The following is a 26,690-nucleotide window of genomic DNA, read 5'->3' on the forward strand; positions in this document are numbered from 1 at the left end:
GTTGTGTGGCGGCCTTGGGTTGTAAAGGAGCTGCAGTTGCAGGAACAACGATGGGGAATTGCAATGATCAAGGAGAGAAACGGTCAAAAGAAAACGCAGGAGGATTCTTGCGCTTCGCTGGATATTTTGTTTTTGTTTACGAAACATCACTTCAGAACTCCCGTGGATACGCAAACACACGCACGCACGCGCACAACCGGGCGAGTTTCGGGCGGGAGTGCAGACGACCGCTGCCCAGCCCTGCTTAGCCGCCCGGGACCCACGATTCACAGATCACGGGCAGCACGGCATTCACTGCAGCATCTTTTGTATGGACCGTGGCTCTTGTGTGACCTGGAGCCACGCTGAGTGGCCACGCTCAGAGGGGGGGCTTGTTTACCGCTGATCTGGTGACTGGTCACACAAGGTGTGCGCTTGAGAGGGGCCGAAGTGAATGGCCGTTTCCATTACCACTGTCGTTTTACAGAAAGGTGAGTTTTCTTGTAAAAGCCAATGTGAGTAGCCAGCTTGCCCGGATTCGCGCGGGTGGCTGCATGCCCAGCCACATAGTACCAGCGCTTTCCGCCCCGACCGGCTACCCTGCGCCGAATCTGACACCTCGTACCCGGGGCTCCTCTGTAACTTTTATAACGCACCCGCATCGAAATGTAGCCGTAAAAAGAGTCAAATATAGACCGGAAGATGGGAGTTCGTAGTGGCTTCTGGGTTCTAGTAAAGCAACACATTGTGGAGCGGTCAGCCAACTTGCTGACCTCAAACACAGCTGTGCATTTTATGCATGCAATAAATTCTCTTCAAAGCTAAATTAAGACATAAAATACATGAGTCCTCCCGTGTCTTACTACCCAATCTGCTCTAGCAACGGGAATCCCGAACACGGTTGTTTTTATATTCAGTGGAAGAAAGAAACACCATTACATGGCAGAATTGTGTCCTCGTTTCGCCATGCGGCATGTAATCACAAGCACGATAGCCCTTTAACGAACAGCAACTCTCCTGGTCAACGCAAAATCCCAAAAGGGGAAACGCAAAAGATGGACTCAAGGTCAGCGCAGCTAAGCCGCAATCTTCTGCATCACGTTGTCCTTGTTCCTCCGACCAAATACACTCGTCACGCCAGCACACGCCCTTCCCGGCAGCGAAGCCGCCCAAAACGCCGCATACAGGCTCAGGCTGATGGTTCCAAACACAATCAAGGGTATGACCGAATACGTAAAGAAGTCTATCCAAGTAGCTCAGTTAGCAACCGCACACACACACGCAACCACCCAAGATGCAGAAGGAGTTTTTCCACTTACACACCAATCCACCCGAGCGCTTCACCACGCCATACAGCTCCCCGCGCATAATGTCCTCAGCGACAAGCTCGTCTCGCCACGGGCCTACCATGCGAAACTTGGTATTGAAATTCGACCCCATCGCCCAGGTATAAAAACAGCGCCACCCCTTCCGCATCACGAACCGCCACGTCGGCGCCGCGCCCATGTCGAGCGCGAGCTGGTACGCGTAGCTCTCGTGGTCGACGCCGCGCTTGTCCCTGTACATGTCGTACCCGGCCCGCGGGTGCAGCTTCCAGTCCATCTCGTACGCCGCGACCGCGTGCGCGGAGCGCGCCGACGGCATGCGCGCGGGGAAGAAGCGCTGCAGGAGGCGGAGGGTCCACAGCTGGGCCTGGAGCTCGGCGAGCGGCGGGATGGCGCCGATGCTGGGCCGGACGAAGCCAATGTAGGCAACGTCGACGGACTCGGGGCTGTAGATGCCGCGGACGGAGGCGGACTGTAGAGAGGGGTACGCGCCGCGGGTGTGGTCGAGCATGGGAAAGGTGGTGCCGTAGCCGGTGGCGAGGATGACGACGTCGGGCTTGAGAGGGTCTGTTGTGGGAGAGAAGGAGGAGGAGGGGGAAAAGTGCATGGCGCCGGACTTGTCGATCGAAGAGGGCCAGGACCGGACGGCGATGGTCCGCCCGCCGCGATTGGGACGGATGGGCACGCTGAGGATGGAGGAGCGGATGCGGTGCAGGAGGGACGTGGAGCGGTGGCCGGCGGAGATGTAGGGCAGAGCGCGGTCCGACTTGCACATGAACACTGCATACATTTTCTGTCAGTTGCAGCCAAGCAGAGATGGAGGCGAACAGGGAAAGAAAACAGGACTTGCAGGAATCGAGATGCTTCCGCTCCTTGCTCATCTGCCCAACCCACTGATCGGGGCCTTCCTCGGTGCCGCCGATACACCAGTGCATTTTGCGCACCCAGACGTCGTATGCCGCCCACAGCAGCGGGCTCCTCTGCAGGACGGGGTGCGCGTACGCCGTGTCAAAGAGGCTGGCGACGGACGTGTCGACGGGTTTGTTGGGTCGCGGCGCGGCGCTCTCGGGCGTGCGTCCTCGTGGGCTCGGCAGCGGCACTATCTGCACACGTTGAATAAGTCTCCTAGGGGCAAGCTTGGGAAGGGTGTTGCGTGTGCGGTTGGAAGTTACCTTGGGCGCGCAGAAGAAGCCCCCTCGATGGCACAGCGTCACCGAGGCCGTCGGCGCCGTGACGGCCAGATGCGCCATGTCCATGCCCGTCTCCCCCGCGCCGAGCACGACGACGTGCGTGTACTTGCCAAACTGCCCCCGCGTCTTGAGCTGCGACGAGTGCAGCACCGTCGGCACTCTATCCAGGCCCGGAATGTCTGGTATGCTCGGCAGCACGTGGATCCCTGTGCACATGGCCACGGCGTCGCAGTCCCACGTTGTTGTCTCCACGGCATCGTTGACGGACGTGATGGTTGTGATAGTGTGACCGGAGGGCTGCCGACGGACGATGCGCGTGACGCGGGTGTTGCAGCGGACCTGCGTCCACAGGTTGAAATGCGTCAGGTAGTCGCGGAGGTACTGTACATACACGGCCGGGGTGACAAAGTCGGGTGCGTCCAAGGGGAGGCGAAAGTCGGAAAAGGCGGTTAGGTACTTGGACGATACGAGCTATCGTGGTCTGGTGTTAGTGGAGGAGGAAGCCTGGGCGTGGGAGCAGAAGGAATGCAGACCTCGGCATCTTCGTAGACGCGCTGCGTAAAGGTCCCGCCAATTTCGGGCTCGGCTTCAAAGAGACGCACGTCAATTGGCGGAATGGGAAAGAAGAGATGCGCCGTGGTGAGGAACTTGAGTGTGGCGAGGCCCGCGGGGCCGCCTCCTACGACGGCGACTTTCATGTTGCTGTGTGGTTGAGACGTCTATCCGATTCCAGTCCCAGAGATTTCTGAAGAGTAGAGGTATTGCTACGAAGAAGAAAAAAGAGAAGATGGAAGTGAGAGAATTGAAGATGAAAGGAACAAAGGGTTACTGGGTACACGTAGGAAAATGAGCTCAAAGTGAATGCTGCTGCTGGAGTCGTGAATATATACGCCAGCGACGGCCGTTTGCAAGATGCCAACTACCGCGTGGCGTTTGGTGTAAAAGAAGCCGCAGTGAAGGATCGGAGTACGAAACATGGTATCGAGGAACAGTGCATTGGACTGAAAAGAGGGCATATTGCGGGGGACAGAACAAGGAAAGGCAAACAGCGACCTGACCAGAACTGGCAACGTTTGCGATTGTAAGCCATGCAACCCTTTACTCACGAGAGTCGAGTCCATGGCAAGAGGGACGAGATCTGGCTGGGATGCAGGACAGGCGGGCTGTGGCAGCTTGTCGGACGTCGATGATGCACGTTTCCCTTGTGATGCCTGCCACTGATCCAGAATTATCCGAATTTCTCTCTGTGTGTGTTAGTGCAGCTTTGTATGCCAAGTTCCTCGTATGCCTCTGCTTCGAAATGCATGACACTTTTCGTCAAAAGACAAGGATGAGGTGCTGCATTGCGGGCGTGTTCGAGAGACATCTATGCACCTCCCCCAGACCCACGGACACGGACGCGGCGCTTTTTCAATTAGTCAATTCGCGATTAATGGTCAACTTGAAATCATGTTGCGGCCGCTACACGAGCCTCCAACGAACACTGGTCCAGGGACTCGGCATTACTCTGTTTGCCTCTCGCCACCGCAAACAAACGCACGACCCCTTGTCGGGTACAGCGTCGCCTACGAGGAAAAAAAGTATGCACAGAATGGAGTCAAACAAGCAACTGGATTGTTCGAGTATATACATTTCCAACCTTTTTGGTATCATTGTCCTGAATCCATCGCGCGTGACACTATGATGCAATGCATAATAATTAAAACATGAAACTAGTAGAAAAGAAAAGAGGGAGACATTTGAGAAGTCTTCAAAGGAGCAGAAAGCAACCGAGACAGTCGTAGTGTGTCGAGACTACCAGTGGGGAGAAAACGTGATGAAACCCATGAGAATACCAGAGATGAGACCGGCAACGGGCACCGTGATGAACCAGCCAAGGTAGATCCAGGACACCATGCGCCAGTTAATGGCGCGCCAGTCACCGTTGCAGAGGCCGACACCGACAATGGCACCCGTGATGCACTGTGTGGTGGAAACGGGAAGCTGGAGACGCGTGGCCATGATGACGGTGATGACAGAGCCGAGTTCCATGGAGAAACCACGTGAGGGCGACATGAGAGTGACGCGGTTACCCAGGTTGCGCATAATGTGGTAGCCATAGGTCCAGAGACCAATGCAGATACCGGCACCGCCAAAAGCAAGAATCCAGCGAGGCACCTCTGCCTTGAGGGGAATGACCTCGGTTTTCCAGATCTGGTAGATGGAGGCATAGGGACCGACGGCGTTGGCCACATCGTTGGCACCGTGGGTGAAGGAGGCCGCGGCAGCGGTCATGACTTGAAGGAAAGTGTAGAGGAACTCGGCCTTGTTGTCAAAGTGACGGGCGCGGGCGTGAATCTCCTCAACGTCACCGGCAATGACAGACTTTTCGCTTTGGGAGCTGACAACATCCTGATCGACACCGCGGAGAACAGCCCACTTGAGCCACCAGAAGGCAACAGGGGCTGTGTACCAGGCACCCTCGGGCTTGGGACCGATCATGGACTTGTGAGTGGACTTGGGGACCTCTTCCTCGGACGTCTCCGAGACGGCCTTCTTCTCGTGTTGGCCTTCGATGTCGTCAGTCACAACGGCGGCGTTGCGGTTGCGGCGGGCGTCGAGTTCCTCGCGGGTCATGTGGCCCTCGTAGTAGTTGCGAACGACACCGGTGAAGTTCTCAGGAGGAGGGGGAACCTCGCCGCGGCGGAGCAGGAAAGGACCCTGGATAATGTGCCAGCCCTTGAGCTGCCAGTCCTCCTTGATGACGACACGGTACATCCAGGGGACGAGGAAGAGGGTGATGAGGAGGGCGAAGCCAGCACCGGAGCCGACAATGACACCAGGAATCTGGGCCTCGGTCAGGTTGATCTTGTAGTCGCCACCCTTCCAGATCAGCAGCATGACAATGAGAGAAGAAGTGAGCCAAAAGTAGATGGGCACGAGAAAGAGGCCCTTGGCGGCGGGGTTGGAGCGGAGCAGAACACCGTACTTGGTGATGAGGAAGATGATGGCACCAAAGGCACCGGACAGAATGGGAGCTATGATCCAGGCCAGGAAAACCTGGACAACACCCTGCTTCAGATCGAGCTTGCCGCTCTTGGTGTAGCCAACCCAGGTGATACCCTTGTTGCCGAGAGCACCGATGCCCATACCGAGAACACCACCGAGAATCGAGTGCGTAGTAGAGACGGGCATACCAAACCTGGTGGCCATGGTGAGGTAGAGGGAGGAGGCAATGACGGCGCAGACCATGCCGAGCATGAGAAGGGCGGGCTTGTCGCTGAAAGCCTTGACATCGACGACCTTGGTCCTGATGGTGTCGGCGACGCGGCCACCGACACCGAGCGCTCCAGTAAACTCCATGAGCGAGGCGCCGCACATGGCCTGGAGGTAGGTCACGGAGCGGGAGGAGACGGAACTGGCCCACGAGTTGGCGACATCGTTGGCACCAATGTTCCAGGCGTCGAGGAAGGCAAAGATGGTGCCGACCGCCAGGAGGTAGTCGTACTGATGGAGGACCATGTTGGCTGTTTGTCGCCGGTGGCGGGTGAGCGTTGGTGTGTTGGTGGTGTGTCTTCTTTGGGAGTCTTTCCAGAGGGTTGAAGCAAGAGAGAACGAGCACCAAGCCTTACAGGCAAAGCCAAGTATAGAAGAGAGAGAAAATATCGAGGGTTGACCTGGAGAAGGAGAACAGGACAAGTCAAGACAAGGCGGGCGAGCATGAGCAGACTATATAGCTAGGGAGGTCCAGCCCGCGCATCAAACAATGTGTAGGCCATTTTTTTGGGGTGCGCCGCGCAGCTCTACGCGCCAAGACGCTGATGTGCGTTCTTGCAACCAATTCATGAAGCGTAACAGGGGAGGGGCGGCAGGCTGAGAAGGAGGTTTCCCACAGGCAGGGGTGTGTGTGGATGATGGCGGCGGATATTTGGGGCGCTGTGGGAAAGATGAAGCTGGGCGTAACGAGGCGAGACGGCAACGCCAAGACGAGCTGTGCCCTTCGGTCTAGCAGTTGGGAAATAGTGTAGAAGCTGAAGGGGTGGATGTGCCATGTGGTCTCGGTTCCGTCGAAACCTGGTCGAGGTCAGTCTTGGGCGAGGCGCGCCGGTTGTGTCAATCGGTAGCTAGCTACTTGCCTACATAGGATCCGTCATTACTTTCAATATTGTCCTGCTTCTTGCCAATGACGGGCCACATTATTGAATTATAAAAGTATGCAATTGAGCTACGTACCATGGTCAATGGTCGCTGCATTTGTACAGCAACGTCGAAATCGTCACCTGAGCGTTTGCCGAAGGATGCACGCTCAAAAGAAAAGTGTAGATAAACTTGCCTCAAGTCTCTTCTTTGCTATCAATGGCGACCGGACAGCCTTCTGCCTAGGTCCAGCGGCCACAGCGAAAACGCGCCAAGACGGCCGTGGAGGTCGTTCGGTGGCTCCGAGCTGGTACCGAATTTCGCGCCGTGGGGTTCAACGCTGGTGCTACCAAGGCAGGGCAGCACGTGGGTGAGTCTACGAGACTGCATTGAACGTTATCCAACGAAGGATTTGATAGGTGGCTCTGGGGCGTTGTTGGACCCGGGTGGCTACGGCCGGTGGCGCGATGTGGGTGTCGCTGTGGAGGAGAGGGGCGTGGGGATGCCTGGTTGCAGAGTTGGAAGTTATTCATCCAAGGCGATGCTTCTACGCGGTCGGATTTGATGACGAGTTGATAAAGTAGATGAGACAAGCGACGATGAAGGTTGAAAGGGGTTGATGATGCTTCTGCTACGAAGTGGCATGCCCAGAGCAAACGGACCGCCAGCTGGCAGCCACAGCAACGAGCTGACGGGCCGGCAGTTTGGTCTTCTACTGAGTACTGTCGCAGGCAGTTTCCAGCGACCACAGGGCAGCCAATATCAACCGCCAGTCATTCGCCGGGGAAGAGGCCGCAAAAAAAAAAGAGTTGGCGCATCGTCCAGCGAAATAACTCTATTTTTTACGATGGCGCTAATGCCAAGCCACTAACACGCATATTGTATTGATTGTCAAGCCACCAGCCAGCCCAAAGGACCGCTAGAACGCTCAAACGTCTCCGAAAGGCCCCCAGCATATCCAGATCTCCCCACTGCTCCTTTGGCCAATCAGACGCCGCGCCATCTACACGTGCGTCCCTGTTTGGCAGTCGGCCCACGTCGACTGATACAACACCACCACCTCTACGAGCGACGCTGTCCAAACCACATTCTGACCTCAGAACGGCAACTCAATACGTAAGTAGCTCAACGCTGCATAATTGTCTTTTTTCTTTTCTTTTCTTTCCGCTATCTCTCTGGATTTGCTTATAGTGCGGCGCCGATGGAGATCGCCCGCTGTCACAAGTAGTCCCAGGTACACACATCAGCTAACCCCGTCTTCGGCCGTCGGTGGACATCACATGCGACGCAACGAGGCGAAATCTCATCATCCAATATCGTGAAATAACGTCCTATACCTCAAAAAAAGAGACTCAGTATGACCAAGACCACCCACAGTCGAGCATTGGCGCACGTTTCTTTTCCTCTCGGCTGGCGACCGGAAAACGCCTCGTGTCGGCTGGCACGTCTTGGCAGCGCATCTTGGCACACCCTCGAGGTCCAGCCAGCCGTCACTTGAAATTTCTTCCTTGGGTCCTTTTGCCGTAACCTATGCTGCTCTGCCTAGGCAAGCCTTCTCCCCTCGTTTCAAGGCTGCTTTGCTCTGTCAACTCCAGCGGGTCGCGACCGCCAATAACATACTGATTGTGGTCGGATTTTCCGATAGTGCGCAGCATTTTGCCTTTTGCGTTTTGCACGCGGGCTTGTCTTTAATATGGATCGAGGCTCGTCCTTGACGGGTGGAGCTCATTGATAGCAACGATCGCGTGCTTCTTGCATGACTTCTTAGTTGCCAACTTGTGCAGGACGGGTTCACGCTTGGGAGGCATAGTCTTTTCTTCTTAACTTGCGCGCTTCTAGTTTTTGTTCCGGGCTAATCGTGTGTCCGCGGCTCGAGCCTTTATCAACTTGGGCAAAGACAGCCAGTGCAGACTGAGATTCGCGGTTCTCATGGCCGGATACTGAGAATCTGTTGTCGATGACGTCTTTGGCAAAATTCAGTCCAAGTGTTAACAGCAACAGTGGTTTGCTGTGCTTTTAATCCCTGTTTTCAATTTCAAGAACCTCGAACGACTATCCAATCGCCCCTTGCCACTCGTGTCTAGGCATTGCCTCTGGAGCAGTGCTCCGTCTGTCGACGTGCCATCTTAGCATAGATACAGGCTCTGCTTGTTCCACTTTGTAAACCAGAAACTGGTATCTTGGAGCTGTTGCACGGTAATGCGACCGCTCGAGCAGTCAGATGCCAGGAAATGTCATTACACTCACGGACTCCGCGCCACGAACAGTCCCATTTTCGAAGCGAGACCCTTCTCATCTGCCCAATACTTGCACTAGCTTCTGTGAAAAAGCAATATTTGCAAAACTCTAGCTCGAGACTAGATTGTCTGAGCCAGAGATCCTCCCCACGTGTGCTGCCGACTGGCCGTCCGTTTTGAATGTCTTGCTGACCATCTCCACCGCCCTTGCCTCGTCTGTACTTGGCATTTTCTGTGGGGGAGATGGATATTTTTCACGATTGGAACGGATAGCAGTTCATGCACAATTTAAGTTCAGATTTACTTTGTGGGCACTCTCATGCGCAAATAGGCAGTCTGTGCAGCCTACACTGCTTGACTGCCTGGCCCATGGGCCATCAGACGAGACACCGAAGCAAGGGGCAGGATGAAATGCACAATGCACTCTCGGTCTTGCTTCCTGGCAGTGCAACGTGTAGTTTCATTGAAGCTAGTGATGTTTCTTTCAAACTCGCGGGTCATAGCCGGCGTCTGTGGGAGCCGCTGCTTCCCGCAGCAACAGTCAGATCTCGCCATGCACCGCTGCAGTCACTGAAAAGTAGAACATTTTCAATATTTGCTTAGTCCGGAGAAGTCAGTACACATTTTATCTCCCTGGTGTTTACATTCAGGCTTGTTACTTTGTCGTGTCTGTGCTGACTGTGCTCACTCTTGAGCATCAGGTTCCACATCCAGCACACCGGCCGCATCCTTGACAAACGCCGTCGCAGATGGGCGCTCTCCATTAGCATTATGTTCATCGTATACGCCGTCGTAGTGCTTCTCTCTGAGTCTATCGTTGTCCACCGAGCCTCCGTAGTCGCTCGCAAAACCGGCACTACCAGCCGGTGGCTCGCTCTCCTTGCCCCCGGGCGCGCTCAACCGCCTGGCACTTTGTGGGCGTCCTCGACCCTCTGCTCCCGGCCACACAAAGAAGCTGCTGCGATTAGATGCAAGTAAAACGTGGCTGTTTGCTAAAAAAAATACTGGCTTGACGGTCCTGGAGTCGCCGTGGCCAGTGCACCACGGAGAAAGATCCTGCTGGTAACCGATCTCAAAGTCGACTTCAATTCCCGGCGGCCGTGGTCGTCGCGAGGCATATCAGCTCACTAATGACAAAACGCTACGCATCACCTTGCTTTTCCATTACCTGAGACTCGTGGCATGAGCTATGCCTGACTGTTCCTGGCTGACGCTGGTGTCGACTTTGGCGTTGACGGAAACTCGAAACCCCGTCGCACTAGCGTCTCAGCGAGACGTAGCAAGCCCGGCGACATCAGCACCACAGACCCCGTACCTTTGACGAGTATGATAGTTGAAAAAAGCATCGTCTATATTATTGTGCTTGTACGGTGTATCGACTGACGGATCGTCGTGGCCACCGCATAGGTCAACTGCATTTTCCTCGCCGTCGATGCTGATGCAGAGGCTGACGGCGATATCCGGGCCAATGCATCGGCTACTGTAGAGACATACATATATAATTTAACCCTCATTCTCTTGCTAATAGTTATTATAAAAATTATTTCGGCTTTCCCTACTTGAAACTCTTCTTCCGTTTAACCTTGGTCTACTGCCGCTGAACCACCTTGCCGTGCGACAGTGTGACGATAGCACTCGCGTCCGCAATAGTCTCATCGCGATGCGCGATGACGATGATGGTGCATTTCGAAAAGTACTGCTGTATCGTCTCGCGAACGAGCAGATCTCGCCAACGATCTACTGTGCTGGTGCCCTCGTCCACTAGAACAAGGCGGCTGCCAGTCAGGCGGCGGCGTACCACTGCTCGGGCGATACACAACATCTGTAGCTCCCCATGAGAGTACCCAACCTTACCAACGAAGGCATCTAGCTTCCCAGCCTCCTCGAGGGAGTCCCAGATCTGTAAACGCACTAATGTCTCTTGCAGAATGGCATCCTTCTGTCGGTCTTCATTGCTTTCTCTTTCAGTCTTCGGACCAAATGGCTGTTCTCCCCATGCTGTGTCAAAGGGAAGTAGATTTTGGCGAATCGTCCCTTCTAGCACAACGTTGTCTTGCGTAATTGTGACAATCCGCGAACGAAGCTCATCACGATTCGTGTCACGGACTTCTACGCCATCGATCTTGATAGAGCCGTCATATTGAAGGAATCCGAGAAGTGCCAAAAGGAGTGATGTTTTTCCACTCCCAGACCGGCCTACAATTCCGAGTCTTGTGCCTGCGTCAATAGATAAAGAAATTTCCTTGAGAACAGGAGGCCGCTGAGGCTGATTAGGGGCAGCCTCATAGCGTGCAGCGCGTACGTCAACTTCTACCTTGCCTGCCGACGGCCAGTCTGCCGGCAACGGCGTGTTTCCGTCATCTTCCTTTGGTGTGCTCTGGGCGAACTTTTGCAGTCTGACGAGCGCTCCAATAGAGGTTTCCAAATGCGTCCACGAGACAATGACCCCGTTGAAACACTCACTGATGACAATTAGACTTAAAAAGGATACGCCAACTGCATTCGCAGAGGTGGCATGCTGTAAGTAGACTGCAAAAGTCACCAGAAGCAGCGCAAGAAGAGCAACCAAAAGGTCCAGCACAAGAGTCAGGAAAACCTGTGCGCAATACAGCAAGTAAACAGGCTTTTGAGCCTCATCTAAAAGACGAAAATTGCGTTCCATGTTTTGGGATTGCCAACCAAAGCTTCGGATATAGACCAAATCTCGCGAGGTGTCTTGAATAGAGGAAACGAGGGGTGCTTGTGCTTCCAGATCCAAATGCCGAAGCTGACGCGATGTACGCAGATAGAACCGTTGCAGAAAAAACAACACTAGCCCAAGGAATGGAACAGCCGCGAGCAGGTAAATAGCCCCCGACAAAATGATGCCCAACTGACTTAAGCTGGCACATGTGAAGTAAAACGTGTTGTGCGTATATGCTGGAATCATTTTCGCCACCAGAGTCATGTCAAGACTGTACATATTCATGATGGAGCCGGTATCTCCAGCGCCGAGAACGCCCAAGCTCGCCTTGAAGACTGTCTTTGTCAGTTCCGCATGCAAGCCCCGTGCTGTGCGTGGGGCCAGAACACGAAACATGACGAGAAGGGACACGCAAACTAAGCCGCCGGCTACAAACGGGAGTATCGCGTACGCAATAAAGTACTTTCTCTCATAAGCAGCTTTCGCAGCCCAATATCTGAGCACAATTTTGGGGGAAGCATCCGCCACGCCAGTAAGCATGATCAGAACGAACCAAACAGCAAAGGGCATGCGTCCTGCAAACCTCCACCAAAAAGAGTATAAAGACCTGCCGCCTTGTTGACGAAGCTTGGCGTCGGCTTCCTGGTTGCCTGTTGTTGTGGCAGTAAGAGTAGAGGTCTGATCGGTGCTCGCCTCACCCTCTGATGGCGCGCTATTGGAAGTCGCTGTGCAACTTGTGCTAAAGAGCCACTCCAGCCGCGTCCGGATGTTAGGATCACTCTGGGGAGTAGATGTTGAAAATTTGCCTTCGTCCTCAAGAACAACATATTGGTCGGCAAAGTCGACGCAGTCAACCATATTGCTGGAAATGACAACAGCAGCGCGGTTCTGTCTCAAAACACCACCGTCGCCGAAAAGGCCCTTCAAAAGAGCTTGAGCCGTCCGGCCGTCTAACGAGCTCAACGAGTCGTCTAGAACTACCAGTTGCGCCAGGGCAAAGGCTGCTCTTGCAATACTGACTCTTACTCGCTGTCCTCCGCTCAAGGCCATACCACCAGGTCCCACGACATAATCTTTACCGCCTGGCAGTCGCTGAAGATCTTCGGCCAGCTGGCAGCTTTCGACAACAGTGTTAAACCATGATTCTGTATACTCGCAGTGTCCAACGATGCACTCTTGAATCGTGGTGTTTGGTAGATATGCCGATTGTCCACAGTAAGCAATAGCAACATCATTGGCAAACAGCTGGCCATCAAGAATGTCAGCCTCTCCCAGTATGGCGTCGATAAAGGTGCTTTTGCCGGATCCTGTAGGACCAAAGACTGCCGTAGTGCTGCCGGGCCGAATCTCCAAGTTGATGTTTCTTAGTATTGCTGTTCCAGAACAGCGAGGCGCCACAGTAGCTTCGGCGAAATGAACTAGCGCTGCGGAGTCAGGGGAAATCTGGCTCTGAATTTGTCCAATCATGATTCGAGGATCCTCATGCTCCTCTTGACAAAGAAACTGCTGGATTCTGGAGAAGTATACCAACAATGTCTTGGCCTGTAGAAGCGATTTGAACAGTGAGGCGAGAGGTTCTTGGACATGTGCCACTAGTGCCAATACAGGGTAAACGACCTCGGGAGTAAATTTGCCCCCGAACCCTCCCCAGAAGAGAGCTGCTGCAATAACTGTTGTCGGTGTAATAAGATCGCAAAATGAAGCAGCCGCAATAGAACCTGCGCTGATGCTGCGATTCGTCTTCGCGGCCTCTATCTCTCGAACCCGGAGATTTTGTACGTGCTCGGCGGTTTTCGGACCTAGTCCCAGCATTTTGATAGCTGGAAGTTGGGATAGGATTTGCGAAGTCTTCGACACCCTGGATTCGATTTTCTCGTTCCAAGCCCTCATTGCTGGCGCAGAAAATTGGCCAAATATCATAGATACCACGGTGGCAAAGACAAGGGGAAAGATGATCATAAAACCCGACCGCTGGACAAATCTCCACAGCAGGTAAACCCCAAGTCCGGATTCGAAGAAGCTGAAAGGTATTTCTAAGCATCGAGGCAAGTCTTCAGCAATACCCGCGATCTCAGCACTCATGAGGGATATAGGTACGTTTTTTTGGGCGTCTGGCACATTCAGTCGCTGACTCTTGTCCATCGCCAGCGTGATCAGGCCACCACGAACACGAATCACCAGGCGGTATTTCATGTGCGATGAAACACCCCTGCTGAGACCAGATCCAGCAAAGACGAACAGAGTGGCCACAACAAGGTATGGATTCAGGAGACTCATGTTACTTAGGATGCTGTCATCGCTTGTATCGCGTACTTGACTAACAGCGTTCACTACAGCTTGCAGCAGATATGGCTGGGAAAAATTGAATCCGGTAAGAAGTAGACGCGGGAGAAGGGTAGTAAAAAGGGCGCTTTTCCAGGTGTAGAGACACGCGAGCAACAAAGAATATGAGCCCAGTCGATCAGTCGGTTTCCAATATCGCGAGATTTCAGCAAAAAGGCGTTTGGAAGAAAATTCCATTCCAATGACGGACAAATCTTGCGGACGAAGTGTACGTTTGAAGCCGACACGAAATATAGGGCCCATGAAGAAAAACAGAGTCCTGCTCCAGAAGCCACTGGTGGCCTCTCTGCCCGAAGCATCTCGGATGATGGGATCAATGATTAGATTCACTTTAGGTACCTCATCGAGGACGAGCAAAGTCAATCGGACCACAGCTGAAGCGACTGAAATGGCACCAAGGGAAGTCATGCCCCTTTTGAAGTATGATCGGGCCTCGATGGTATCAATGAGGAGACTGAGGAGCAAATACAAGCCGATGAAAGCGGAAGCTCTGACGGCATGCCGATGCTCAGCAACAACCAGAATGACGAGGCCACAAGCTGCGACAACGTCTAGTTCCGCGGCGGAGAGTGTTGTGTTCGTCCGATAAGCCTTTGAAGTGCTGCGCAGCGCCAGGCTGACGGCTTGCAGCCCGACAAGGACAATGGCGACGCCCTAGAGTCGGTCACGTTAGGTCGCTGCGATGTGGACAAGACTTTGTGCAAGTGCTTACTATTTTCAGAAAGAGCAGGGGGCCATCGCGGATGTAGGTGGGCTGCCGACGGTAATGCAGGTAAACGAGAGCTCCAGTCAGCAAGAAACTGCTGGCAGGAACAATCTCGAGTATCGTCTCCTCGAACTTCAAGGTAAAGTCAAGGATCTGGAAGACGGACGGCCAGAAGAAATTGTCCATGGAGAGAGGCATTGTGGGTGGGTAGCGGGCGCGTAGACAGCTGGCATAACCAACGTCTACGAGGTTTGCGGGCAGCGTACAACTTGCGGTCGTGGTAGTGCGAAGGGTAAAATGGGCAAGAAGATGGAATGTTGGCCAGGTCAATGATATATAGTAATCGCAGCAGCCAACCGAAATCGAGTGGCCCGCGGACGGGGATGCGATGTGGCTATCCGGCTGGCGATTGCTGGATCCGTCAGCGGGAGGGGGGATAGTCAACGCTGCGGAGTAACTAACGTTAGGCGGTTCACACTACTTTTATGATGGTGGTGTTGGATGCCAGACAATTCAGGTGCGTGTGCATCTCCTGCATGTCTGTTCCATCTTTAGCTCGATGTCAGCCAATTGCGTCTCTCCAGGGACCGCTGCCAGTCGATTTCTAATTAGCGTTGGCCACCTGCCTGTTGGAGGAACTTGTGCATTTTACTGGGCTGCCCAAAACTCATATGTGCTAGCTACAGTGCATGCTGGCTGTCCTGCCACCCGCAATGTTCCCCATGCCGCCTGCTTGCAAGATGCACATGTAGCGGTCTTTCGTCAACAAGTATATGCATTCGAGCTGGAGAATACATTCTGCGGTCTTTCAACAATGTGACCTAACAAACTGTTGGTTGTTACCCTGGGGTGAGGGGTTATCGAGGGATCAGGCTGCGTAGCGCCAATTCATTTCCAAGCCCCAGCCCGTAAAGGCGACTGCGAGCGCCGCCAGCCGTTACCTTCAGTGGGCTATGTTACATCGCCGTGGTACTCATGCAATACCTACGCGGGGGGGTGGGTTCTAGACGTGGCCCCTGTGACCTAGCAGAGGCCCTGACACATTCAGAGGCATTGGCAGGATAATAGAGGTCAGAACAGATATTCCAAGTAGCCAGCTGGCCAATCGAGCTGGCTGGCCGGTTGGCTTAGCTGATTCTTCAACTTCCTCCCCGCCAGCGGCTCCAAAGCTCCCTCTGCACACACACAGCCAACACTGGGTACCGTGCAAGGCGGTTAACGAATCATAAAGGCCCTCAGGAACGGTACTTTCCAACAAGCAGGAAGCAGCACCTATACTAAAGTTCTCTGCCAACCCACATATACAGCGCACTACCTCGCTTCGGGATTATTTGCAGCAAATAACTGTAGTTTTCTGGTAGACTTAAACAGTGGGTAAAATGCCCAAGTGCAGGCTTAACACGAGCCAAGGCATAGCTCCCTACGTATTTTAAAACTGCACTAATACAGGCAAGAAACCCAATTCCACCACCGTATATGTGGTAACTGCCTAGCAGGACCTAGATAGCTTAGTCAGACACTTTCCTCAATACGAGGGAATCAGGCCATCACCTATCAACAGTACCACCTTATGACCAACAAGAATATTACCAAGGCTCTCTATATACCGCCGAGGAACCTTTTCTCAAGTCCTTCCCCACCGTCGAAGTGAACCATCACTTGCTCAATAACAGTTTTATATCCTTCAGTAGAGCAATGGGAGCGGTCATCTCCAGTTTTCAAGATGTCGTGGCCACGCTAGGGTTCGTTGTGCGGCTCATTGCTTCGCTCAACACCAAGTACAACAACGTGTTTGAGCGCGTGAACAGCATGCCCCCGCTGCCTGTGGCCAATTCGACAGCGCCCTACTGGCTCAACAACGCGCCATATCCCGAGCTCAATAACGTTAATGATACCTCATCCGTTCCACCCGAAGCAGACGTAGTCATCATCGGCAGCGGCATCACGGCTGTCGCGGCCGCTAGGACCATCCTGGAGCTAAGCAGGACACCATCCTCCGTCTTGGTGCTTGAAGCTCGTGACATTTGCAGCGGCGCGACGGGCCGCAACGGCGGCCACATCAAGACCAGTCCATACCATAGCTTCATTGAACTCCGCAAAACGCTAAGTTCCGACGAGGAGGCGCGGGACGTGGTGCGCTTCCTTATGAGACATCTGCCGCTGCTCAAGGAGTTTGCTGCCAAGTACCCCGCGGCGCAAATCCGCGACGTTGAGACGGTTGACTTGTTCCTGTCAGACAAGGACTTTGACGCGGCAAAGAAGGATGTGCAGATGACCCTGAAGTGGCTGCCAGAGATCGAGATCGAGATCTGGACGGCAGAGCAGGCGAGAGACAGGTTTGCCGCCAACGAGACGGTTGCTGGCGCCATTACGTACAAAGCCGGCGCTATGTGGCCGTTCCGATTTGTAACGAGCCTCTGGAAGGACCTGGTGGTACAATTCAGTGATCGATTGACGCTGATGGCCCGGACGCCGGTCGTAGCTGTCAAGACCAGCACGGACGGCATGGCAAGCCATCCTTACATGGTAGAGACTTCTCGCGGCACCATCAAGGCGCGTCATGTGCTGCATGCTACGAATGGCTATGCGGGTCATTTGCTCCCAGAGCTTCGACCATGCTTGACGGGTCTGCGCGGCCACATGAGCGCGCAGAAGCCTGGCGATGCGTTTCCTGCTACGGACGGCAATCGATCCTGGTCAATTGTGCATTTACCAGGGCTTGACTATGTCACACAGCTGCCAAACAATGCTGACGGCAGTCAAGGCGATGTCATGATGGGAGGCGGCTTCGCAAGAGGTGCAGATGAAGGATTGGACAACATTGCTGTATGGGATGACAGCAGCAAGGACACGTTGACCATGGTTCACATCAATGGCATCCTGCCGTCTATATTTGAGCCGAACTGGGGTACCGGTGGCGGCCTGAAGAAGGCCTGGTCTGGTATCATGGGATTCACGGGCGACATGCGGCCATTTGTCGGTCCTATCCCCGACGCCCGCTCAAAGAAGCACAAGAGCAGCAAGCTTCAGGTCGACGCAGGCCAGTGGATCGCGGCGGGCTTCAACGGCAACGGTATGATTTGGTCATGGCTCAGCGGAGCGGCGGTGGGCATCATGATTGCGGGTAGAGATGAAGACATGCTGGAAAAAGACATTGGGCGGCCGGATGGGAAGCTGGATGATTGGTTCCCAAGAAAAGCAACAGCGTGGAATGACAAGAGGCTTAAGACGGCAAATCTGAAAGCCTTGGCTGGCGAGGTAATGTGAAGGTTAGGTGGGAGCTAGCGAACAAGATTCATATTACTACACCAGGGACCCTGCTGCAACGGCCGTAACTAGTGTGGATCACCAATTAGGTGCTCAAGTATGTACCCTGCCAACTGCGAGCCCACCCGGTTATCTGCCAAGTTCCAACCTAACAACGGCGCATCTGTAGCGCCCCAGGATCGCCACTGGTCAATACGATCGGCAAATTCGTCTCTGGTGACACCAGCATCCTCCTCCCGACACCAGTTACGCCAAGACTAATGAACTGATGCAGCTAATGCCTAGCCAATTGCCAAGACCTGTCGCTGACTCCAAATAGCCAAGGGGCTGCGCGACAAGCGCGAGCTGCCCCGAATAGCGTCGAGGCGGTGGAAGCCATCTGGCCCACAGTCTCTACATGTTTTGCTTATCTTGAGCGCCTCGACGAGGCAGTAACATTGAGCGCCGTACGGGAACTGTACATAATTTTTAAATCAAACCATAACAGCCTGTACATGAGCTAATTACATCGTATGATCAAGCCTCTTAACTACACAGGCAGTTGCGGTGACCGAAGACCAGGCTTCTCTACACTCTCATTGCGTCCCTCATTTTTTTCGAATTAGAAATACCGTCTTGGTCGCAAAAACTTCGCCAAGGAATATATCCAATCATTTAGACATATTTAGTTGCCAAAAATGAGATCAACGCATTCGCCAGGGTAGCTACTCTTATGAATCTGGCCAATGCCAAACTTCAACCTGAAGCCAAATTTAGAGAGCCGTTTGCAGGTCATTGCTCCGGATACCCTATATGTGGCTGCGGCAGGGCGAAACCGGCTGTATTTTATCGACACTAGATTTGACGCCAAAATCGCTGCACATATCAAACAGCAGAATGAATGGGCGAGTGTTCCCGGCCCAAACATTTATATCCACATCGACGAAATCGCCATCACGGCAGAAATGGAGAGCGCATGCAGAAGCGAGGTTCTGTTCACTTTTGACCCAGCATACGCCAGAGTCACATTCACAGCAGCCATCAACAGGAAGAACCCAGACATCAAGCTTCCCAAGCAAACGGAAGTTGCAGGCTATGTTGTCGCCTATGATATTGGGGAGAGTCTGCAAAAGACGCCTCCGCTGCAGGGACTATGGATGTTGGAACAGTCAGGGCTGCCTACGTGATACCGAAGGTCAGTGCGATCTGTGTCATCACTATCACGCCGACAGTGAATGCGATACAACCTTTCTCAACGCCATTGGAAGTTTTTCTGGGAATGTTTACGCTCGGGCGGTTGACAACTTGCAGAAGAAGGTTTGAAAAGGCTTTTCAGAGATAGCTTAGTCTGTTCTTGTTAGTTCAATCTAGCTGCAGTGGGCGAATAATCATTATAGACGTGGCAGAATCGGGGGCTAGTGTACCGAGGAGGTTCACACCAATAAACTTTTAGAACGAAACAGATTCAACTTGCCACTGCGTAAGGCTCGGGTAGTGCTTCGGAGACGGTATGCGGACAGAGTCAGCTAAAACCTGGCCAACTCTCTTCTACGAAGTGGACGTCTGGCATCCGTGGACTCTCGATCGACTCTAATAGTTAGAGTCGCAACATCGGGCTGAGGTTTGTTAGTGCGGGCAAACTGTCATGCGTTCAAGACTGGAGGACTAAAAGAGGACACTAGTCTGAAGTTGGTACTGCTTGCGAATGGGCATCGGTCAAATTTGGGCGATTCATGAGAATCATTATGACAAAATGCATGTCAGGCTAGCAAAATACCGCGTTTGCCACCCCCTATAACCATGAAAGAGAATCTTATCAGTAGTGCTACGTACCCTCTCAGTCCCTACAGTCACTGGGGATCCAGCAAGGCGTTTGCCGCTCCAGCAGATTCCAGCAACAGCACTATTCGGCTACCCTCTATACATTCTACATATACACTTAAAAACTCAAACTTGAAGCCCCATGCTATGCGTACTCGGTAGAGTCCATCTACTTCAGTCGTAAACAATATAGATATGTTTCCCACGTCGCTCATGATTACTCCTTTACTAAAGCTTCAGCCGTGCTGGCAACGACGTACTTTTAGTCAAGGCATTCTGAAGACTACAAAATCTATAGAACGAGCGGGCTTAAACATTGCAAAAAGCAACAGCCTTACCTGCTGCGCCGCCGCATGGGGGTCTCGAGGCATGTTGTGAAAAAATCTAGTAGACTAGCAGGGAGAAGCTGGCTTGTGGCCGGGCCTTACAAATACGGGCGCTTTTACGTTCTTTTGGCCAAAGGACCCTAAGTGAGGCCGCCGGCTACAAGAGCCTACAGACGTTGACTCCGTATCTACGTAAGCTATTTACACATGTTGTTTCCCGCTATAACATTTTTATTTTGTGGAGATGCGAGATTATGGTGAGCCGGTTAGCAGCAGCGAGATGAAATCATGATGTAGCACTGTCAGTTCGAAATAGAGGGGAAGAAGCGTGCTTGGCTCTCCTGTTTCAGCAATCGATAATTTTTCTCGAAAACGTTATGACATCGCTGAAAACACGGCAGTTGTTTGCCTCTAACGTCGTATGTACAGCTCTCGGAAAGTAACTGTATCGATTACAGAAGCTGGTCCGAGTAGCGAAGATCTCCTCCATATATGTAAGTGTGCCTGGAACGGTAAGTCTCCCTTTTTCGCTCCTGCCTGTCGGGATAACAGGCCGTGCGCTCGGTGCAATATTCAGAATATTGGCCCATTCGCCAGCTACAGACTTCTTGTTTCACTGACCGAGTGCTTTGATACAACTACGAGCGGGAAAGCAGCAAGGCATCCAACGCGCGACGCAGGGGATTATTCCAACAGTATAACCGATCTATATTTTTACTGAGTTTGGCTGTGGAGAGCAGGAAAAGAGAGATGGGACCAGGGCAGAAGTTCGTGCGGAGCTTATGCTACGCCCTAGGACAAAATTTGCCGTTGTGGTTCAGGCCTGCCTCGACCCAGGCGACCTCTTTCGCGCAATTTTCAGCAAAGTGCAACGGTGTGTCCGTGCGACGTAGATCAGCATGCGGGGGGCCAAACACTAGCTAATGTGGCCCGGAGGCTGGCCAAGCCGACATAGGGCCAATTTCAATGGATTGGCAGAACGAAGAACTTGTTAAACAGAATTATCAGAGCACAGACACTGCACGCAGTAGGCCACATGGCCACTAATATCGGCGGCCCTGCATGTCGCAGTTGACTTCGTCGGTGGAGGGGTCTGACTCTTGTCAAACGTGGTGGTCTGCCAGCACCCCGGACTTCGTAGTGCTCGTCGCGAGACATGGAGAGAGAAAAATTGTCAGCCGCGTTCATGGCGTAGAAACCTGACCAACCATAGGCGGTTGAGGGCCGCACGGATGATCGCCATCAGCGCCGCAGAGCGAAAGGTCTCAACTTGTTTGCAATACTTTCACACTGTCAAGTGAGTCGCAGAAGTCTAACATTATGGTAGCCCCCTTTCCCGGCAAATAGAACGCCATTATGGATTGCTGTACCCCTGGCTAAGCCAGATGGATTCTGGAAAAGACGGCCTAATTCACGTCGATCAATTGGAAATTATCATTTTGCATAGTTATATAAGATCAATGGATGCATCCGATGTCGAGCTTCCTAGTCAACATCATCCATCCGGTTGCTATTTGTTGCGGACGAATCCGTAAGAGGTCTCGGGACATTGACACACCAGCCCTCATCACGGTAGCCTTTGTTGCGCATCTGAGCCAACCACAGCGCCGTCGACATGCAACTCAAATTCGAGATTTTGTTCTTCGTGACATTATGGCCGGCACACTGCTTTGCCAATGGACTGGAATCACGAGCTAGTCTAGAATCGCCAGCAAGTGTTGCAGCAAAGCTCCCTCCTTGCGCTGTCAGTACCATCGGCCTGCATAGACCAGCTGGAAGTTACTCGGCTAATGTTTCTACTAGCTGCCATGTTTCGCATCGGCCATCGCCAACTCGACCTGTTCGCCAACAGACGCGCAGTGTATATGCAGCAATGAAATAATAGCAGCAGACGCTGGCCAGTGTGTTCTAGCGTCATGCTCTCTTCCTGAAGCACTTTGTACGTTGCCTTTCCACCCTTCGCTTGTATAGATTTTGAGATCTAACAGTTCCGCACTATAGCAACCAAAAACATTACACTGACGGCATGCGACGCTCCGGTGAGAGACGTGTCTTCGCCATACCGCGTAATGGCTATCACGCTTGGCATCATCACGACCATTATTACACTTGCGCGCCTCATCTTCAAACGCTTCTTCAGTGCCTCCGAAACACTCACATTAGACGATATACTTATCATCGGCGCCTTGTTGATGCATATATCCTGCACGACGATCAATGTGGAAGGATTGGCTGCTCATGGCCTAGGTAAAGATATCTGGACTTTATCGCCAAATGAGCTCAAGACGTTTGTGTTTTTCTTCTACATTATAGAAAATCACTTCTTTCTTGAGATAACGCTAGCAAAGCTGAGTCTACTGCTGTTCTACCTCAACATCTTCCCCGACAAGTTCATCCGACGCCTGATCTGGGGTACTGCTCTCGTTATCCTCCTTCTTGGTATAGCATCGACCTTTGTTATTATATTCCAGTGTGCACCTGTTCAATACTTCTGGACGCAATACGACGGGCACTCCACGGGACACTGCCTAGATATCAACGCTTTTGCATGGTGTAATGCCGCCCTCAATATTGCCACTGATATCTGGATGCTCGGAATCCCTCTCAGCCAAATTCGAAAGCTTAAGCTTCACTGGAAGAAGAAACTTGGGGCTGCTTTTATGTTTTTGACCGGACTTTTGTACGTACTCCAGCGAAGCTGTTCACGGCGCAAGCTAACAACTTCCTAGTGTGACAGTCGCCGCTATCCTACGCATGCAGTCACTGGTCCACTTTGCTGACTCGAGCAATCCAACTTGGGACCAATTAATCGTCGCGTTTTGGTGTACAATCGAAGTCAACGTCGGTATAATTTGCACGTGCCTACCTACCTTCCGTCTGATCTTGCTGCGCTTATTCCCGCATGTCTTCAGCACTGGAACGAAGCACAGCAACTCCTACGTACGGTCTTCGGATCGACGAAGCGGGCCATCGTCTATCACAGGCAAGAAGGGCTATCAACTCTCCGAACTCGAGTCCACGACAGAACTCAATTCTTCCCGTACAGGTTCGCAACCCTTGTATATTGACTGATCTACTTGTATGGAAAATACTCATGAAATTGCAGACTCTGCATCAGTATGATGAATGTGGCTGTTGGAATTGCACGGGCTTTTATTGTGCCGCAACATTGAACAGGACCTACGGCCCGAGAGCTAGAGATGTCGGGTGCCCACGACGTTACCAAGCAATTAGTGGATATATACATGATAACTATTGCATAATTTAACAAACTTTTAGTTCAATACTCATCGCTCATTCCAAATTTATGTCATACGTTGAATCTCAATCTGACTATCAATATAGCAAAGCTGGGTTGGTAGTTCCCATAGTCGCTCAATCCGTACTGTCGCCTGTCGTCAAGTTGCATCTGGCTGAATTAAGTGTATGAATCAGCTCGTTGAAAATGTAACCAATCGTGTTCATTGAGGCCATCCTCCTCGACGCACATCTCGTTGTTCGGTCTCTGGACGGCATACCTCAAGAACTTTGTTAGGGTGAGCACCTTCAGTGCTACTTTGGCCATCTTGGAGAGATGTCCTCTTTACAGACGTCTCTTTTTTTTTTCTTTTTTTCATTCCTCTGCCAAGCACTATACTTTGCCGTACGCCTGGCCTCAGCCCATGTAGACCACGTCTTCTCTATGAAATGGCGGGCCACCCACCAACCCTTGGAATGTTGTATCGAGATTTGATAGTTACTCTTAAACTAGAGTAGCCTATGCCGAGACTATTAGCGCCAGGCCAGTCAGTATGCTTGATGGCTATTTTGTGTACTCATTAGCGTTTGTCCTTTTTTTACTTGCCCAGAAAAATTAGTAAAACCAGCCTTGCAATTTTTATTTTGACTATTCAGACATCAAGTCCACGAAAAGAGTTGATTTCATTGTTTCACAATTTTATGGTTTAATTATTATATAAAAATTTACTTTAAACGAGGCTTTGTTAGTCAAGCGCTCCGGATGGTGCACGCTTAGCGTGGTCGCGGCCCGCCTTATCTTATCAGGACCCCAAATTTTCAGCGACCAGAAAAAAAAGTTGCCCGCCATTGTAGCGACCGCCGTCAAACCGTTCAATCACCACCAAAAACAGCCAAGATGGTGAAAAGAAAGGTTGCCGCGCTCGAGAAAATCGATGCCGACTTGTTCGTCTGACGTTCTTCCTCATACAGTCCCCTTTGTACTAATCTCTCCCAGTGCGAGTCTGCAATACAAGATCCGTCGTGATCCCAAGTACGTCCACCCCAGCCTCTTCGGCCCTCGCCGGAAAAAAAAGATTCTCGGAAAATACCTGCTAACACTTCCCTCGCCAGATCGTACAAGGATGAATTCTTAAAGCAGTGGGAGCAGTACGAGTCCCAGCGCGACATCTTCCTCGCCTCCCCAACCACCGCCTCGGCCGACTCGATCGAATCCTTCCACAACATGGTCGACCTCATGGCACACATTGCCGACTGCTACCCGGACGTCATGGGCCGCTTCCCCGGCGACCTCGAGGCCATCCTGACACAGCACCACGCCATCTTGCACCCGGAGCTGCGCGAGAAGATTGTCGGCAGCCTGCTGCTCCTGCGCCGCAAGGACGTCGTCGACTCGGCCACGGTCCTCCAGGCCCTCTTCCCAATCCTCGTCTCCTCGCCCTCCAAGTCGCTCCGCGCGCTGCTCTTCACCAAGATCCTCAGCGACCTGCGCAACTCCAACACGCGGTCCATCAACCACCCGCTCAACCGCACCATCCAGACCGTCCTCTACAACCTGGTGACGGCGGACCGCGCCTCCCCGCGCGCCATCTGGGCCATCAAAATCACCCGCGAGATGTGGAAGCGTCAGATCTGGACCGAGTCCAAGCCCGTCGACGTCATGAAGGAGGCCTGTCTCTCGGACAACGAAAAGGTCGTCATCGGCGCTGTGCGCTTCTTCCTCGGCGGCGACAAGGAGCGCGAGGAGCTCGAGGACGAGAGCAGCGACGAGGAGGTCGACCTCGCCAAGGTCAAGCACCAGGTCACCATCAACAAGAAGACCAAGAAGCAAAAAAAGACCTACTCCAAGGCCGTGGACAAGATCAAGCGCCAAGAACGCAAGAAAAACGCCCCTCATCCCCTCAATTTCTCCGCGCTGCACCTGCTGCACGATGCCCAGGGTTTTGCCGAGCAGCTCTTCTCCAAGCATCTGCAAAACACAAAGACCAAGCTGTCCCTCGACTCGAAACTGCTCGTCCTACAGCTGGTGACGCGTCTCGTCGGTCTGCACAAGCTCACCGTCGTCCCTCTGTACTCGTGGTTCATCAAGTACCTCACCCCGCGCCAGCAAAACGTCACGTCGTTCCTCGCCTCGCTCGCGCAGGGCACGCACAACCTCGTCCCGCCGGACGCGCTCGAGCCGCTCATCCAGAAGATTGCCAACGAGTTTATCTCGGAGGCGTCGGCGGCCGAGGTCGCGGCGGCCGGCCTCAACGCGATCCGCGAGGTGTGCGCGCGCCAGCCGCTCGCCATGACGGACACGCTACTGCAGGACCTCGTGCAGTACAAGAAGAGCAAAGACAAGGGCACCATGATGGCGGCCAAGGGCCTGCTTTCGCTGTACCGCGAGGTCGGCGCGGAGCTCCTCCGGAAGCGCGACCGGGGCAAGAGCGCCACCATGGGCCTGCGCAGCGGCGTCCAGAAGCAGCACATGTTTGGCGAGGAGGCGCCCGGCGAGATTGAGGGCCTCGACCTGCTCACCAAGTGGAAGCAGGAGCAGCGCAGGAGGCGCCTCGCCGAGAGGGGCCTGCCGTCGGATGCTGAATCCGACGACGAAGACGAGCAGGCGGCCAAGGACGAGGAGTGGGAGGTGGCGTCCGACGACAGCAGCGAGTCGGGCGACTGGATCGCGGTGAGCAGCGAGTCAGAGGCCGAAGACGCGCCGCCCAAGGAGAAGAAGCGCCCGCGAACCAGCAAGGCTGCCGCTGCCGAAGACGGCGCCGAGGGCGACGACGAAAAGGAGGACACCGAGGCTCAAGAGGCGGCCGCCGCCGAGCACGAGGCCGAAATTGCCGACATGATGAAGCTCGCGACCACGACGGTGCTCACGCCGGCCGATCTCGCGAAGCTGCAGGAGCTGCGCACCGCAGCCTCGGTCCAGCGCGCGCTGGGCGGCACCCGCGCCAACAAGAAGCAGAGCAACGGCGGGCACGACGACCGGCACATGGACGAGGGCCTGACGGCGGAGAACATCGAGGCGCCCGCGCGCCTGCGCAAGCTGACCAAGGAGGAGCGCGTGGCGCTGGCGCGCGAGGGCAAGCCGGACCGCGAGGAGCACAAGAGCACGCAGGCGATGCGCAAGGCCAAGCTGCAGGCGGCGGGCAAGTCGACGTCGAACCGGGAAAAGGAGCGCAAGAAGAACTTTTTGATGACGCTGGGCAAGGCGCGCAGCAAGCACAAGAGGAGCCTGGTCGAGACGAAAAAGGTCCTGCAGGGGCATGTGAGCCGCAGCACGCAGGGCGGTCGACGACGCAACGGTGCGTAGGGTGGTGGTTGAAAAAAAGAAATACAGGGGTGTGGATTTTATATGTGTGTGGTGTTTGTTTGCATCATGGCGTTTTTACGGATCTGAGCCAGTTTTATGGGGAATGAAATATACGTGAAGAGAAATGTGAAAGAGAATATATAATAATATATACGCTTCATCTGCCACCATTACTTT

General features: G+C 53.4%; 8 protein-coding genes across 8 annotated transcripts; 4 read left to right on the forward strand and 4 right to left on the reverse strand.

Moving 5' to 3' along the window:
* Window positions 1-1,055: 1,055 nt before the first annotated feature.
* LMH87_009482 (uncharacterized protein) lies at window positions 1,056-3,192 on the reverse strand (the record flags this gene model as incomplete). Its single annotated transcript, XM_056196483.1, has 5 exons — window positions 1,056-1,222; window positions 1,299-2,084; window positions 2,155-2,407; window positions 2,477-2,965; window positions 3,028-3,192. The coding sequence occupies 5 exons, from the start codon at window positions 3,190-3,192 to the stop codon at window positions 1,056-1,058; spliced, it is 1,860 nt and encodes a 619-aa protein (XP_056053625.1).
* A 1,096-nt stretch (window positions 3,193-4,288) lies between these two features.
* LMH87_009483 (uncharacterized protein) lies at window positions 4,289-5,995 on the reverse strand (the record flags this gene model as incomplete). The annotated part of the gene is made up of 1 exon (XM_056196485.1): window positions 4,289-5,995. The coding sequence occupies one exon, from the start codon at window positions 5,993-5,995 to the stop codon at window positions 4,289-4,291; it is 1,707 nt and encodes a 568-aa protein (XP_056053626.1).
* A 178-nt stretch (window positions 5,996-6,173) lies between these two features.
* Window positions 6,174-6,670, reverse strand: LMH87_009484 (uncharacterized protein; the record flags this gene model as incomplete). The annotated part of the gene is made up of 2 exons (XM_056196486.1): window positions 6,174-6,547; window positions 6,610-6,670. 2 exons carry the CDS (start codon window positions 6,668-6,670, stop codon window positions 6,174-6,176), a joined length of 435 nt encoding a protein of 144 aa, XP_056053627.1.
* Window positions 6,671-10,435: 3,765 nt separating this feature from the next.
* LMH87_009485 (uncharacterized protein) lies at window positions 10,436-14,777 on the reverse strand (the record flags this gene model as incomplete). Its single annotated transcript, XM_056196487.1, has 2 exons — window positions 10,436-14,527; window positions 14,586-14,777. 2 exons carry the CDS (start codon window positions 14,775-14,777, stop codon window positions 10,436-10,438), a joined length of 4,284 nt encoding a protein of 1,427 aa, XP_056053628.1.
* A 1,497-nt stretch (window positions 14,778-16,274) lies between these two features.
* LMH87_009486 (uncharacterized protein) lies at window positions 16,275-17,846 on the forward strand (the record flags this gene model as incomplete). Its single annotated transcript, XM_056196488.1, has 1 exon — window positions 16,275-17,846. One exon carries the CDS (start codon window positions 16,275-16,277, stop codon window positions 17,844-17,846), a length of 1,572 nt encoding a protein of 523 aa, XP_056053629.1.
* Window positions 17,847-18,571: 725 nt separating this feature from the next.
* LMH87_009487 (uncharacterized protein) lies at window positions 18,572-19,012 on the forward strand (the record flags this gene model as incomplete). Its single annotated transcript, XM_056196489.1, has 1 exon — window positions 18,572-19,012. One exon carries the CDS (start codon window positions 18,572-18,574, stop codon window positions 19,010-19,012), a length of 441 nt encoding a protein of 146 aa, XP_056053630.1.
* Window positions 19,013-21,587: 2,575 nt separating this feature from the next.
* On the forward strand, window positions 21,588-23,095 carry LMH87_009488 (uncharacterized protein; the record flags this gene model as incomplete). Its single annotated transcript, XM_056196490.1, has 5 exons — window positions 21,588-21,716; window positions 21,776-21,911; window positions 21,974-22,652; window positions 22,702-23,018; window positions 23,079-23,095. The coding sequence occupies 5 exons, from the start codon at window positions 21,588-21,590 to the stop codon at window positions 23,093-23,095; spliced, it is 1,278 nt and encodes a 425-aa protein (XP_056053631.1).
* A 1,012-nt stretch (window positions 23,096-24,107) lies between these two features.
* Window positions 24,108-26,513, forward strand: LMH87_009489 (uncharacterized protein; the record flags this gene model as incomplete). The annotated part of the gene is made up of 3 exons (XM_056196491.1): window positions 24,108-24,154; window positions 24,207-24,242; window positions 24,323-26,513. 3 exons carry the CDS (start codon window positions 24,108-24,110, stop codon window positions 26,511-26,513), a joined length of 2,274 nt encoding a protein of 757 aa, XP_056053632.1.
* Between the last annotated feature and the right edge of the window lie 177 nt (window positions 26,514-26,690).

This window comes from Akanthomyces muscarius, chromosome 5 (genome assembly GCF_028009165.1).
Source record: "Akanthomyces muscarius strain Ve6 chromosome 5, whole genome shotgun sequence".
NCBI classification, from domain to species: Eukaryota; Fungi; Ascomycota; class Sordariomycetes; order Hypocreales; family Cordycipitaceae; genus Akanthomyces; species Akanthomyces muscarius.